The sequence below is a fragment of the Halichoerus grypus genome, chromosome 9, assembly GCF_964656455.1.
Source record: "Halichoerus grypus chromosome 9, mHalGry1.hap1.1, whole genome shotgun sequence".
In the NCBI taxonomy this organism is placed as follows: Eukaryota; Metazoa; Chordata; class Mammalia; order Carnivora; family Phocidae; genus Halichoerus; species Halichoerus grypus.
Genome location: NC_135720.1, coordinates 53,427,721 through 53,443,197, shown reverse-complemented (window position 1 = coordinate 53,443,197; position 15,477 = coordinate 53,427,721). Strand labels below are relative to the sequence as shown.

Here is a 15,477-nt window from a genome sequence, read left to right as displayed (position 1 = left end):
CATTTGCCTGTCCCCCCAACCCCTGGCAGTCACTCTTTTACTTTCTGTCTCTATGAACTTGAAGACTCTAGGTACCTAGAGTGAAAATTATTTAGTATTTGTGCTTTTATAACTGACCTATTTCACTTAACAAAATGTCCTCAAGATTAGTTTTTGGTTTTGTTTTTAATAAGAAAAACATATACTCTATAGGTAACTGAGCAAAGAAATGAGCACTTCATAGTTGGGTAATGCAAATACAAATAAATGTGAAAAATTATTCAAAAATGCACATTAACAAAGCTTTTTGGTTATTCAGATAACCAACTTTTCAGAACTGCTAGTACTCAGTGATGATAATAAAACATAAGGCCAAATCTGATTCACTGCAGTTGGAAGTATAAATTGGCAGGGCCTCTCTGACAGGTCATTTGACAATACAGATTAGGAACTTAGAATAACAGGCAGACCCTATGGCTCATTAACTCTACTTCTTGGAAGCCAGCCTAAAAAATAATCAGGCATATGGGCAAAGATTTATGTTTACAGGTGTTTATTACAAAGTAATTTATTATGTAGTTATTATCCTTCTTGGCAACAACATAAATGTTTAAATAAAGTACATTTCTATCCATGATTCTAAGTGAGGTAGCAGAAGGTTCTGTGTATGAATTTCTGGGAGAAGTGTGTTTAGTTTATAAAAGCATACTGTAAAACTGCCATTAAAGGAAGGTATAAGGTATCTGTATGTATACTGATAGGAGAATGGGCTTTAAAATCCTGGGAATCACTAATTGATATGATGGAATACTATACATATTTTAAATTTTCAGTGATTTTAATGAGCTAGCAAAAGGCTCATGATAAGAAAAAAAGAGATGGGAAGTTATAATTACAGAATGACCTGAGCCATGAAAGAAAACTGCATTTTAAAAATGTCTTGAAGTTAATATGCCAAAATGTTAACAGTGTTTGCCTCAGGCGGTAGAATATTTTGTTACCTCTTTACACTTTTTCTATATTTTAGGAGTTCTCTGAGACAAGCATGTCTTACTTTTGTATAACCGGGGGAAATAAAATTTAAAAGTATACACTTAAAAATAGATTCCAGATATAATGGGAGATATGTCATTCTTCTAAAGAAAATTCCGTTTAAATTCCAGGGCTTTAGGATCAGATACAGGAGGATCGACCAGAAATCCAGCTGCCCACTGTGGGGTTGTTGGTTTCAAACCAAGCTATGGCTTAGTTTCTCGTCATGGCCTCATTCCCCTGGTGAATTCAATGGATGTGCCAGGAATCTTAACCAGATGTGTGGATGATGCAGCAATTGTGTTAGGTATTTATATGATTCCATAGAGTTTCAAAACATTGTAAGTTTCACTGTAAAACAATATGTCTGTCATTCCTAAGTATTTTTCTTTACAGGTATGCTGGCTGGGCATGACCCCAAAGATTCTACCACAATACAAGATCCTGTTAAACCATTTACACTTCCCACTTTGGCAGATGTGAACAAACTATGTATAGGAATTCCAAAGGTAACTCTTCCCTTTTATTACTTTACAGAAATACTTTCAAGTCAACCACAGAGCAACAGACTTGGGAAATAGACTGGTTGGGTTTGAATCCTGCTCTGCCACTTTTATTAGCTGTGCAACCTGAGCACATGACTTATTCTAAGCTCAATTTCCCAGTCTACAAAATGGGGATAATAACAGTGTCGATCTCAGAGAGTAGTAAGGTTTAAATTTGGCAATCATCGTGGGGATATAATATACAACATGGTGACTGTAGTTAATAATACCGTGTTGCATATTTGAAAGTTACTAAGAGAGTAGATCTTAAAAGTTCTTATCATGAGGGAAAAAAAACTCTTGTCACTGTGTATGGTGATGGATATTAACTTAGACTTATTGTGGTGATCATTTCTTAATATATACAAATATTGAATCGTATGTTGAAACTATCATAGTGTTGTATGTCAGTTATACCTCAATAAAAAAAATTAATCATGTTAAGCAGGAGTCTGTAAACATTTTCTGTAAAGGGTCAGTTGGTAAATATTTTAGGCTTTGTGGGCCATACAGTCTTTATTGTCACTATTTAACTCTGCCACTGTCGTGTGAAAGCAGCCAGGGACCATATGTAAATGAAAGAGTGTGGCTGTGCTCTAGTAAAACTTTATTTCCAAAAATAACTGGCAAGTTATATCTGGCTGGTAGGCCATAATCTGCTAATCCCGTATGTAAACAACATAGCCCAGAGCCATACCTTGCATAGTAAAGGCTTAATACATGTTACCGTCTTTACTACCATTATTAGTATTACTACTACTTTTATTACAGTAGCAACTGAGTAATTCATATGTGAAAGTAAATATGTTAAATTACTGACCTTTAAAAAGCTTTTTAAATTTTAAACTTAGCAGTAATTTTTTGGATAATTTTTTGTTGTGGGACACTGTCCTATGCATTGTAAGACGTTTAGCAGCATCACTGGCCTTTACCCTCAGAAGTAGCACCCCCACCACAGCACAACCCCACAAACAAAAAATGTTTGCAGACATTACCAATGTCCCCTGGTTGAGAGAAAGAGGATAAAATTGCCCCCATGTGAGACCACCACTGTAGAGAGATACTTTCTTTATAATTTTCAGTTAAGATAATAGCTGTGCCTTCCTTTAAGGATTTAGAGAAAGCATAGGTTGTAGAAAGAGACCAGTTTAGAATCCTAGATCCTCTACTTTCCTGCTGTGTAACTTTAGGAAAGTTACTTAACTTGTCCAGTCTCAGTATTTTTCATTAATAAAATGAAGGATGATAATACCTACATCATGGGATTGTTAAAAGCATTAAGTGAGGGGGCACCTGGGTGGCTCAGTTGGTTAAGCATCTAACTCTTAATCTCAGCCCAGGTCTTGATCTTGAGTTCAAGCCCCATGTTGGGCTCCAGTGTGGAGCCCACTTGAAAAAAAAAAAATGTTCAATCTGAGACTCCTTATCCAAAAGTTTCTGCAAAAGCATTAAGTGAGAGGACCTTTGAAAAGCATCTAGCAGAGTATCTGATAATACTCTGTTAAATACTCTGATAATACTCTGATAGTATCTGTTAAATGTTTAACAAATATGGGTTCTCTGGCCATTTCTCTCATCTTTAATATTGTTATATCCAGCTTATAAATAATGAGTACAGTGCTTGTCATGCCATCAACACTCTAAAATTAGTTCAATTTTTCTAGCTACCTACTAGCAATTTAATCAGATTTTCTAATGTATTGCCAAAGTTCCTAAAGTACATATTTTTATAAAACCATCTATACAGATGTTCTAATTTCTGTATCTTGGCTTTTTCCAATAAGGAATATCTTGTGCCAGAATTATCAAGTGAAGTGCGATCTTTTTGGTCCAAAGCTGCTAATCTCTTTGAGTCTGAGGGGGCCAAAGTAATCGAAGTGTCCCTGCCTCACACCAGTTACTCAATTATCTGCTACCATGTATTGTGTACATCGGAAGTGGCATCAAATATGGCAAGATTTGATGGGCTAGAATATGGTAAGATGGCTGTGTTTGGGATTTTTAAGGTAGTTGTCTCCAACATTTGGAAGTTTTACTTATCCGTGATAAAAAAAATTATCCCCGGAGTTAATGTTAATGATTTAGACAAGTAAACCAGTGAATCCTCTTACCTTTGTCATTTAGCCTTCTGCTTACACTGTTCATCATAAATATCTCTGTATGTTCGGCTCCCCTCTCTGAACTGTGAATATTTTACAGGAATAGTGTCTTATCTTCGTATTCTCAGTCTATCAAATGTGGTGCCTGGCACATGGTAGGAGTTCAGTAGATATTTGGATGGATGGAGGGAGGAGGGTGGGAGGGAGGGATGGATGGATGAATGGATGGAGGGATGGATGGATAGATGAGGAGGTGAACAAATGAAGTTTCCCTATTGGTTATTTTCTCCTCTCTCCTTGATTCTTGGCAGATAAAGAAGAGGAGCCACTTAAGGACAGTCTCCCAAAATTTTAGTATTGGTCAGAAATGTGAATCTACACTTGCTTTTCAAAAGTCAAAACTTTATTTCCTTTTCAAATTTTTTGTTTTTAGGTCACAGATGTGACATCAACGTGTCTACTGAAGCCATGTATGCTGCAACCAGGCGGGAAGGGTTTAATGATGTGGTGAGAGGAAGAATTCTCTCAGGAAATTTTTTCTTATTAAAAGAGTAAGTAATGGGGCACCTGGGTGGCTCAGTCGGTTAAGCGTCTGCCTTCGGCTCAGATCATGATCCTGGGGTCCTGGGATGGAGCCCTGCATCGGGCTCCCTGCTCAGTGGAGAGTCTTCTTCTCCCTCTCCCTCTGCCCCTGCTTGTGCTCTCGCTCTCTCTTAAGTAAATAAAGCAATCTTAAAAAAATAAATAAAAAAAATAAAAGAGTAAGTAATTAGGAATTTTCTCCATTCTTGAGCACTCAAGAGTACATTAGTAGCATGTCTACCAGGTCTTACAAGTTGAGATATTTGCTAAAGAAGCAAAATCCTTATGATTTGAATTAGAAATTATAATTAAAAGCCTGTTTATAGTATTTTTAGTTTCTGGTTATTCAAATGCAAAAAAACATTCACACTGTAGCTAAATGATTAGTACAAAACTAAGTAGGAAGCCCTGAAGAATTTTAACCTCATTAAATGTCCCCTGTTTTTGCCACATTGGCTTATTGTTGTTAGAGACTTAAGCAGGAAGTTACATTGGTGTATCTTGAAAAATTTAGCAGATTAACTTAGTCTTCCCCTACATTATGTATCTGTTTGCTCCAAGAAAGAATTCTAAATTACTAGGGCTCCTACTTAGATTGTCTTCAATATAAATTTATTCATCTTGCGAATAGGATTCATCTTGCATACCACCAAGTCTGTCTAAGAGGACATGAGAAGTGTGAAAAGGCAAGAATGATTGTTGTAATGAAAAACTCCTGGAGTTTTTCTACATTCCCTCAAGGACAGAAAGCATTTTGTTCATCTGTGTATCCCTTCAGGGCAGATATTTAGGATTACTTTTTCCAAAAATATTATTTGAACAACCATGATGAAAAACAGCATGGAGGTTCCTGAAAAAATTAAAAATAGAACTACCATATATGATCCAGCAATCCTACTTCTGAGTATATATCCAAAGGAAATGAAATCATTATCTCAGAGCATTATTCACAATAGCTAAGACATGAAAACAACCTAAGTATCCAATGGCGGTTGCCTGAGTCTGTGGTCTAGGGGAAATAGGGAGATATTGGTCAAAGGATACAAACTTGTAGTGATACGATGAATAAGTTCTGGGGGTGCCTGGGTGGCTCAGTCGGTTAAGCATCTGCCTTCAGCTCAGGTCATGATCTCAGAGTCCTGGGATTAAGCCCCACGGAGCCTGCTTCTCCCTCTGCCCCTCACCCCGCTCATGTTCTCTCTCTCCCTCTCTCAAATAAATAAAATCTTAAAAAAAAAAGATGAATGTTACTATTAAACTCCTGATACACAAATTTTTAGAAATAACAGCACAGTTGAACAAAAATCATTTATATGTGTTGTTAGGAATCTTAGTGGTGCCTGCTTATAAAGGTCAAGAATCCAGTCATTCTTCTTTCACAAGCCTTATGTGTGAAAATTGATTCAAAGAAATTAAAAAAATCCTTAAAATATCACCTATTTTCCCACAGAAACTATGAGAATTATTTCATTAAAGCACACACAAAATTGTAATTCTATAAGGTGACAAATGTGTTAATCAACCCTATTGTGGTAATCATCTCACAATATATACATTATCCAATTATATTGTACACCTTAAAATTACACAATTTTATATGTCAGTTGTATTTTGGTAAAGCTTGAAAACAAAAAGCCTAAAAATATTTGATTATGTTCCATATTAAAAGACTCTTTTCTTGCAAATCAAAACTGTGATATTACCTCACACCTGTGAGAATTGCTAAAATCAAAAACACAAGAAACAACAGGTGTTGGTGAGGATGTGGACAAAAAGAAACCCTCCTGCGCTGTTGGTGGGAATGCAAACTGGTGCAGCCACTGTGGAAAACAGTATGGAGGTTCCTCAAAAAGTTAAAAATAGGACTATCCAGGGGCGCCTGGGTGGCTCAGTTAAGCGTCTGCCTTCAGCTCAGGTCATGATCCCAGGGTCCTGGGATCGAGCCCCGCATCGGGCTCCATGCTCGGCAGGAAGCCTGCTTCTCCCTTTCCCACTCCCCCTGCTTGTGTTCCCTCTCTCACTGTGTCTCTCTCTGTCAAATAAATAAATAAAATCTTAAAAAAAAAAAAAAAAATAGGACTATCCAGCAGTCACACTACTGGGTATTTACCTAAAGAATACAAAAACACTAATTCAAAAGGATACATGCATCCCTGTATTTGTGGCAGCATTATTTACAGTAGCCAAGATATGGAAGGAGCTCAAGGGTCCATCAATTGATGAATGGATAAGGAAGATGTGGTATATATATACACAATGGAATATTATTCAGCCATAAAAAAAGAATGAAATCTTGCCATTTGCAATGACATGAATGGAGCTAGAGAGTATTATGCTGTGTGAAAGAAGTCAGTCAGAGAAAGACAAATACCATATGATTTCACTCATGTGGAATTTAAGAAACAAAACAAATGAGCAAGGGGTGGAGCAGGGGCAGAGAGAGGCAAACCAAGAAACAGGCTCTTAACTATAGAGAACAAACTGATAGTTACCAGAGGGGAGGTAGTTGGGGGGATGGGTTAAATAGGTGATGGGGATTAAGGAGTGCACTTATGATGAGCACCTGAGCACCGGGTGATGTATGGAATTGTTGAATCACTATATTGTACACTGTATGGTAATTAACTGGAATTAAAATAAAAACTTTAAAAAAATAAAAGACTTCTATTTTGACTGATGATTGTAATGATTTTGGAGTAGGAAAAGAAAATGAAATGTTGCTGAGAGGTTTTCTAAGCAAAGACTTTCATTAAGTGGAAAATGTTACATTTGCCAAATATAACTGATCAGAATCAAATTGTGTATCTCAGGGCACAAGTTGATAGACTGTCTAGGTCACTGTAACAGCATATAAAGAAACTGAAGGAGAGGAGTCTGAAAGCTTCTCCATGGTCACCGGTTGGAGGTATAGACAAAAGGAAGTGAGAATTTCTGCTGGCCTCCCTATCTCTGAGTCGGGGAACTTAAGTCAGCTTTTTTGTTTTGAGGGGTTTTTTTTGCTTGTTCATTTGTTTTGTGAGGGGAGGATAGACATGAGTGATAGGAAAAATGGAATTTGGGTATGCTTTTTTTTTAGTCTTACAAAGTCAATTTATGTGCCAGGAACTATAACAACTCCTAACATTTTTTTTTTCTTCATGTGGTACCTCAGTTTACAATTTTGTCATTCTTCTACTACCTTTTGTTCAAAAAACACAAATTAATTGAATTAGGAATCCACAGTTTATTTTTAATGAACATAATTACTTACATTTGAGCCACATTTAAATCTGATTTTTACTGTTTGTCTTCAATTTGTCCTATCTGTTCTTTCTTTTAACCTCTTTTCCTGCCTTCTTTTATTTTTTCTTTAAATAATAACTTTTCTCTTAAAGAGATTTAAAACAAGAAAAAAAGTCATTTATATATGTCCAGATAATTGCTATTTCTGGTGCTTTTTATTCCTTTGTATAGATCCAAATATCCATCTGGTGTAATTTTCTTTCTCCCTAAAGAACTTTAATATTTCTTGTAGTACAATCCTGCTGGCAATGAATTCTTTCAGCTTTTGTTTATATGTAAAAGTCTTTATTTTACCTTTAATTTTGATATTTTCTCTGGGTATCAAATTCTAGATTGATGGTTTTTCTTTCAATACCTTAAAGATCTTGTTCTGTTGCCTCCTGACTTGCATAGTTTCTGAGAAGTCTATTGTCATTCTTGTCTTTGTTCCTCTGTGTATAACATGTCTTCCCCCCTCCCCCCAGCTGATTTTAAGACTTTATCATTGGTTTTCAGGAATTTGACTGTGATGTGTCTTGGTGTGGTTTTCTGCATATTTCTTCTTGCTTAGGGGTTTGTTGAGCTTCTTGTATCTGTGGGTTTATCATTTTAATCATATTGCCTAAAGTAGAGTTAAATTAGCCTAGACGAAAAGCCATTTTAGACACATCCTTGCAAAGCTTTTTAAAAAGGAAGCTTGTAAGGATCCAACAGATTCTAAGTAGCTTAACTACATCCCAGAACTAAGCCCAGTACCGTTTAAAGGAATACAACAAAAATGCAGCAAATGACAATGTAAAAGTTGCCACGCCCATTTTAATCAAATTTGGAAAAGTTTTGGCCACTGTTTCTTAAAATATTTTTTCTGACCTCCCACTTCTGGGACTCCATTCATATGTACGTTAATCTGCTTGATGTTGTCCCACAGTGCACTGATGGCTCCATCCTGTTTTGTTTTTTTTTTTCCTTTTTTAGTCCTTCTCTCTGCGCTTCCTTTTGGATAGTTTCTGTTACTATCTTCAGAATCACTGATCTGCTGTGTCACCTGCTGTCAGTCGCATCCAGTGTCATTTTTATTTCCTATTTTGTATTTTTCATTCCTAGAACTTCCAAGTAGGTCTTCTTATCTCTTCAATTTCTTCATGATACCATGTTTTCTTACTTTCTTGAACATATGGAACATATTTATAGGAGTAAATACATGTTTTAATGTTCTTATCTGCTAATTCTGCTAATTTCTCTTGTTTCTGGATCTCTTTATATTGATTGCTCTTTTTACCCCCTAGTTATGGGTTATATTTTCTGCTTTTTTGCATGGCTGGGCGTGGCAACTTTTACATTGTCATTAGCTGCATTTTTGTTGTATTCCTTTAAACAGTGCTGGGCTTTGTTCTGGGATGCCGTTAAGTTACTTAGAATCCGTTGGATCCTTTCAAGGCTTCCTTTTTATTTTATTTTTTTAAGATTTTATTTATTTGACAAAGAGAGTGTGCACAAGCAGAAGGAGAAGCAGGCTCCCTGCTGAGCAAGGAGCCCGATGTGGGGCTTGATCCTGACTGAGCCACCCAGGCGCCCCTCAAGTCTCCTTTTTAAAAAGCTTTGCTTTTTAGGCAATTATTTTTTTAGGCAATACCCTTGAAGAATTCTGCCGGATGCCTCATGTATTATGAAGACTTTCCCTCTTTGGCCATTAGGAACACACACTATTTCTAGCCCTGTATCAGCTCTTGCAGTTTTTTGACTTTTCAGTGATTCTTTCCCCAGCCTTGAGAATGTCTTCTCCCTACGTGCACACGTCAGTACTCAGCCAAAGACTTGAGGGATCACTGCAGATCTCTTGAGCTCTGTGTGCTATTTTCTCCTCTCCGGTACTTGGCGAGCAAATTCCAGTTGTCTTTGCCTCCCTGCACTTCCATTCTCCTTCTCTAACTTCCTGAAAACTCTGTTTAGGTTCCTCCTGTCTGGGCTGAGGCCTGGAAAGTGCCTCCAGGCATTACACTGGGGAAATTAAAGGGCTCACTTATTTCCTTTCCTTCTCTCAGAACTCTCTCTCTTGAATGCCTGTTGTAATATCTGAAAATGGTTGCTTTATTTTGCCTAGCTTTCTGGGCAAAATAAAGCAGGGAAAATTACTATGGGTAAATACTAGGGTATGTTACTATTTACTATGGCAGGGTAAATTCCATCCCTCTATCATTAATGGAAGCAAAAGTTGTGTTTTTGAACCATATTTAAAGTAGGAAGAAATTTAATAGAAAACAAATTTTTGCTTGTGTTTGAATAAAATTGAGGTTTGGGAAATGCTGTTAATGACATTATTTAAGCCATCAACTGTTATTGTTGTATAAATTATAGGTGATACCTGCATTTCTCTCTCTGTCGACCCTGTGGTCAAATGATAGTAAAGACATTTGATATTTCTATAGGATTCTTTTAGAGTAAAAAAGATAGCACATTTTTATCTTTATTATATTTGGTCCTCAATAAGACTGTAGTAGTTATATCCATTTTTACAGGTGAGGAAACTGAAGTTTAAAACAGTACTTTTGCCAGCCTTTGTATCCACTTCAGAAGGATCTAAAGAGTGCCTTCTTTTTCCCTTTCTTTGCATCATTGACTTGTAATCACTTTTATAAGTGGCTAATTCCTTAATCTCTTCAGTAAAGTAAGCCTCTTTCCTTGAATTTCACATTTTCATTCTTGGGGTATGCCTATCCATAAAATACAAAATTGCAAACACTGTATACTTTCTCCAGTTTCTGTTTCCAGAGCCTGTTTCCTAGTGTCTAATTATGATGGCATATTAGAATTTTGCAAAACTTCAGAATCCTTATAATAATGAGTTATCATTATATTACAGATGAAGTAAGACATTATAATAGAAGAAGGATTAGAATAAGCCTTCAAAGACCTAAGTTCTAGTCTTTCCTTTACCACTGCCCGTCTTTGTAACCTTTGGAAAGTCATTTAATTGCTATGCACTTGATTTTTTTTCACCTGAAAATAAATGTTCTGGTTTAATGATATCCCTGGATGTGGATGATATCCACTTATTTAATGATATCACTATTTTGTGATTACATGTGTAGAATTGTATCTAGCAGTGAATTCTGATTAAACTCCTGATACACAAATTTTTAGAAATAACAGCACAGTTGAACAAAAATCATTTATATGTGTTGTTAGGAATCTTAGTGGTGCCTGCTTATAAAGGTCAAGAATCCAGTCATTCTTTCACAAGCCTTATGTGTGAAAATTGATTCAAAGAAATTTAAAAATCCTTAAAATATCACCTATTTTTCCACAGAAACTATGAGAAATATTTCATTAAGGCACAGAAAGTGAGACGACTCATTGCTAATGATTTTGTGAATGTTTTTAACTCCGGAGTGGATGTCTTGCTGACTCCCACCACCTTGAGTGAGGCGGTACCATACCTGGAGTTCATTAAAGAAGACAACAGGACACGAAGCGCCCAGGATGATATTTTTACACAGGCTGTAAATATGGCAGGTAAGGATCCCTTGGGAATGTTCTGGATTTCTTCAAATATTTAGACAGGCACCCTGGTCTTCAACTTAGGTTCTAGCTAAATTGTTCCCTGAAGGCAACAGCTTGTCCTTCTGGAATGCTTAGGAATGTGTGTACGTGTGTGCGTGTGTAGTATGTGCACATGCTTAGGCCTGCGTGCACTTACAGTCACCATGCACATGCATACTCAGAGTCATTCTACTAATAGCGTAATTTTAACTTTTATTTTGGAAATTTTCAAACCTACAGAAAAGTTGAAAGAATGGTATAATGAATACCGATACGCATTTGCCTGGATTCATTCATTTTGCCTAATCTGCTTTCTCCTTTCTCTCTTTCTCTCTGTATACACACACACACACACACACACACACACACACACACGTTTTTTTAGCTGAATAATTTGAAAGTTTCAATGTCGTGATACTTCACCCCTAAATACTTTAGCATAAATCTTCTAAAAATGATGACATTTTCCCGCATAACCACAATTCTGTTATCACACCTAGGAAGACTAACATGAATATAATAATATTCCAAATATAGTCCATACTTAAATTTTCTCAATTTTACCAAAAATGTCTTTTATAAAATTGTTTTCCCCCCATAGATATATTACATTTGTTTACGATCTTTTTAAAATTTAGAACAATACCTCAGTTTTCTGCTTTGGGTTTTTGGTTTTTGTTTTGTTTTTTTTTTCTTGGAATACATCAGACTGTTTATAATTCATGTTTCAATCATCAAACTAAATGTAGAAAACTCAAGAGAAGGAAAGCCTATTGTATTTCCCTGTACTTTTGTTTACTATGTTCATTTCTTCCTGGTTTAAATTCCTTCAGCCATTCTTTTAGGGTAGGTCAGCTGTTAACTAGTTCTCTTAACTTTCTTTCTAAGAATGCTTGATTTCTTTTCATGTTTAAAGGTTATGTTCACTGGATACAGGATCTGTGCTTGACATTTCTTTTCTCTAGCACTTAAAAAATGTTATGCCACTTTCTTCTGGCCTGCATAGTTTCTGATTAGAAATGCCCCACCTTTTAAAATTTTTGTTTTAATTGACATTGACTTTTTTGAAGAGCCTAGTGCAGTTGCCCTATAGGATGTCCCATCCATAATCTGGGTTTGTTAGATTGCTTCCTCATGACTGGGTTGAGTCAAACATTTTGGCAGAAATACTACATGGTCTTCATGTCAGGAAACAGTTAATGTCAGTTTGTTCCACTTTCGGAGACTAAGTTGATTTCTTAGTTAAGGAAGTAAGTGCCAGGTATTTTCCATGTAAAGGTATATTTTTCCTTTTATCAATTATAACCAATTGGTGAGGTGATACTTTGAGATTGTGTGAATATCCTATTCCCCAAAATTCTTGAACCCAGTTTTAGATCTCTTGATGATCCTTGCCTGAATTATTTCCTGGAGAATTACAAAATGCTGATTTTTCTGTCATTCTTTCTACATATATTAGCTAGCAGTCTTCTCTAAAGACAGCTTTGCTTTTTTAAAAACTCAGTGTATTATAAACAATTACTGTCATTATTGGTTTTGATGCTCAAATTGGCCAATAAGAGCCCTTTCAAGTTACATGTAATCTTTAGACCTATCCCCATTAATTTCTAAAAACTTACTTACTTTATGGCATAACAAGATATCCCAGGATCTTGTGCTTTCTTTGCCCCAAATCTGGAATTAAAACTGAGTTACTATTTCTTACCTGTCAAATTGGCAAACATTCAAAAGCTCAACAACATATTCATATGGTAATGCTATGGTGAAAAAGCATTTTGCTGATAGGAGTTCAAAATAGTACAACTTTTTTGGAGAGGAATTTGGCAATATCTAGTTACATATGCATTTATCTTTTGATGAAGCAATCTCTATTCATCTGAGAGACTTTCAAAAATACCAAAAAACATGGGGCACCTGGGTTGCTCAGTCAGTTAAGCATCCGACTCCTGATTTTGGCTCAGGTCATGATCTCATGGGTGGTGTGATCGAGCCCTGCATCATCGGGCTCCACGCTCAGTGGGGAGTCTGCTTGAGATTCTCTCCCTCTTCCCTTCCCCTGCTCTCTCTCTCTCAAATAAATAAATAAATCTTTAAAAAAAAAAAAAGAATACCAAAAAACATGTACACAAGGTAATTCACCCAAGCATGGTGTGAAATAGCTCAATACTGAAAACTACCTAAATGCCCAAAGCCCAACCATAGAAGAATGGGTGAACAAATTATGGTACAAACCACATAATGGAGTGCTATGCAGCTATAAAAAAGGAATGAAGAAAGTCTCTGAGTTGATACACAGTGATTTCCAAGATATATTGTTAAGTGAGCAAAGGAAGGTACAGCATATCATATGTCTTTTGTCATTTTTTAAACCTTATCTGTCTTGTACCTACTAGCACTGGAAAGGAGGATAAGTCTCCCCTTCTTAGGATGGAAAATTAATCAGCTAATAGGGTTTCTTTCTTGTCTTCAGGATTGCCAGCAGTGAGTGTCCCTGTAGCCCTCTCAAACCAAGGTTTGCCAATAGGACTTCAGTTTATTGGACGTGCATTTTGTGACCAGCAGCTTCTTACAGTTGCCAGTTGGTTTGAAAAACAAGTACAGTTTCCTGTTATTCAGCTTCAAGAACTAATGGATGATTTTTCATCAGACTTTGAAATCGAAAAGTTATCTTCTGTTTCTCTAAAACAATAGTGATAAATATAGCATGCAAATTAAAATAACTTGATTTTATATTCAAGAGAAGTCGGATGATCTTGCTAAAGTCCTATAATTTGGTTCATTGTCAACACAATCATTCCTTGGAATCACTTTTTAAAAACTCCTGTGATGGGCATCTGGGTGGCTCAGTCGTTAAGCGTCTGCCTTCGGCTCAGGTCATGATCCCAGGGTCCTGGGATCGAGCCCTGCATCAGGCTCCCTGCTTCTTCCTCTCCCACTCCCTCTGCTTGTGTTCCCTCTCTCGCTGTGTCTCTCTCTGCCAAATAAATAAAAATATTAAAAAAAAAAACTGTGATATAGTTAATTAATTGGAAGTCATCTGTCAGCATTTATGAAGTATCCACTAAGTATTAAGTACAGGATTTACATTAACACAGACACATGTTCCTGGAAAATGATGCATTCTGCAAAAATGTTCATTAATAAGAGCTTAGAGTAAAGGTAAGCTTAGGGATAAGCCTCTCAGAACTTGTACATCTTTGTAACCAAAGTGCTAATAAAGGCTATAATTTGTACCTCCAGAGAGAACCTCAACAGCGAGGCAGATGGGCAATTCAAACGTAGTGGAGGCTGCCTCGGGGGATGTTAAAAATGCACAAAAACAATAAAATGGGAATATTTGCTTCTGAGTGCAGAACAAAGGAGGTAGAAGAGGAGCTCTGAGCACTGGAGGAAGTGCAACCTGCTGGGTCCCAGAGTCATGCAAGACGGGGGGTATACCTCTCTGGGGAAGAGTCCAGGTGCAGACGCTCTTGATTTCTCTAAAAATAGAGCTGCAATGACTGAAAGCTTTCTCCTGTTTTGCTAAAGGTGAAAATTTGACTTCTGCCATCCCAGAACCCCATGCAAAGGAACCAGAACAACTCCATGTGACTTCATTTTCCTATTTACCAATCACAAATGAACTCGCTGGTATCATAGAAACATTTGTTGTAACCTAAGAGACCATATTGGACTTGAAACTTGGGAGGCAGGGCGCCTGGGTGGCTCAGTCGTTAAGTGTCTGCCTTCGGCTCAGGTCATGATCCCAGGGTCCTGGGATCGAGTCCCACATTGGGCTCCCTGCTTGGCAGGAAGCCTGCTTCTTCCTCTCCCACTCCCCCTGCTTGTGTTCCTGCTCTCGCTATCTCTCTGTCAAATAAATAAATAAAATCTTAAAAAAAAAAAAATGGGGGAGGCAGTGGAGCATGATTTTAGTGAGAAAGTTTCAAGATACAACTATATTCAATATGAAAAACTGGTAGATAATTTGGTGAGGATGCCAAAGATAGGAGGCCCATAGCCTCCTCCCTTACCCCAGATTCTCTATTCCTTATGGTTTCCTTACCCCCTTAGCTTTCTTTACAAGTGCTGTGTCCCTTGAGCCCAAAGAGACATTAACACGAATCTGTATTCAATTTGAAAGAAAATTTTATGAAAATCATAGATTTACCTAACACTATAAAGTTTCATCATTGGATTTGTCTTTGCCAGAATACCACTGTCATCTCGTGTTGATCAGGTTCTAATTTGGCACTTACATATTACTGATAAGAATACGGAAGCTGAATTATTATTTAGTACATTCACTTTGTTTAGTAAAGAAAAAGTCTTTTCTAAATATGAAGTACCTGAGGGAAAAAATCTAAGTGGCAGAACCTTCTGCAGAGCCACTGGAATGTTGCATGGTAGGAAGTTAGCCTGCCTGTTACTTTCTCATTAATAGTTTTCTCTCCTCCCAG

At 36.8% G+C, this 15,477-nt stretch overlaps 1 protein-coding gene across 4 annotated transcripts in view; it reads left to right on the top strand.

Annotated features, from left to right (window-relative positions):
• Positions 1 to 14,056, top strand: part of QRSL1 (glutaminyl-tRNA amidotransferase subunit QRSL1) — a 29,346-nt gene extending 15,290 nt beyond the window's left edge. For 2 of the 4 annotated variants that reach the window (XM_078054923.1, XM_078054926.1), the window contains exons 6-11: positions 1,143 to 1,318; positions 1,408 to 1,520; positions 3,341 to 3,533; positions 4,089 to 4,206; positions 10,806 to 11,011; positions 13,509 to 14,055. In XM_078054923.1, coding sequence (XP_077911049.1) covers positions 1,143 to 1,318; positions 1,408 to 1,520; positions 3,341 to 3,533; positions 4,089 to 4,206; positions 10,806 to 11,011; positions 13,509 to 13,729 — 1,027 coding nt within the window. In that variant the 3' untranslated portion in view covers positions 13,730 to 14,055. Of the gene's footprint in view, positions 1 to 1,142; positions 1,319 to 1,407; positions 1,521 to 3,340; positions 3,534 to 4,088; positions 4,207 to 10,805; positions 11,012 to 13,488 lie in introns of all 4 variants that reach the window. The other 2 variants (XM_078054924.1, XM_078054925.1) reach the window with 2 other exon arrangements.
• The last annotated feature ends 1,421 nt before the right edge of the window (positions 14,057 to 15,477 follow it).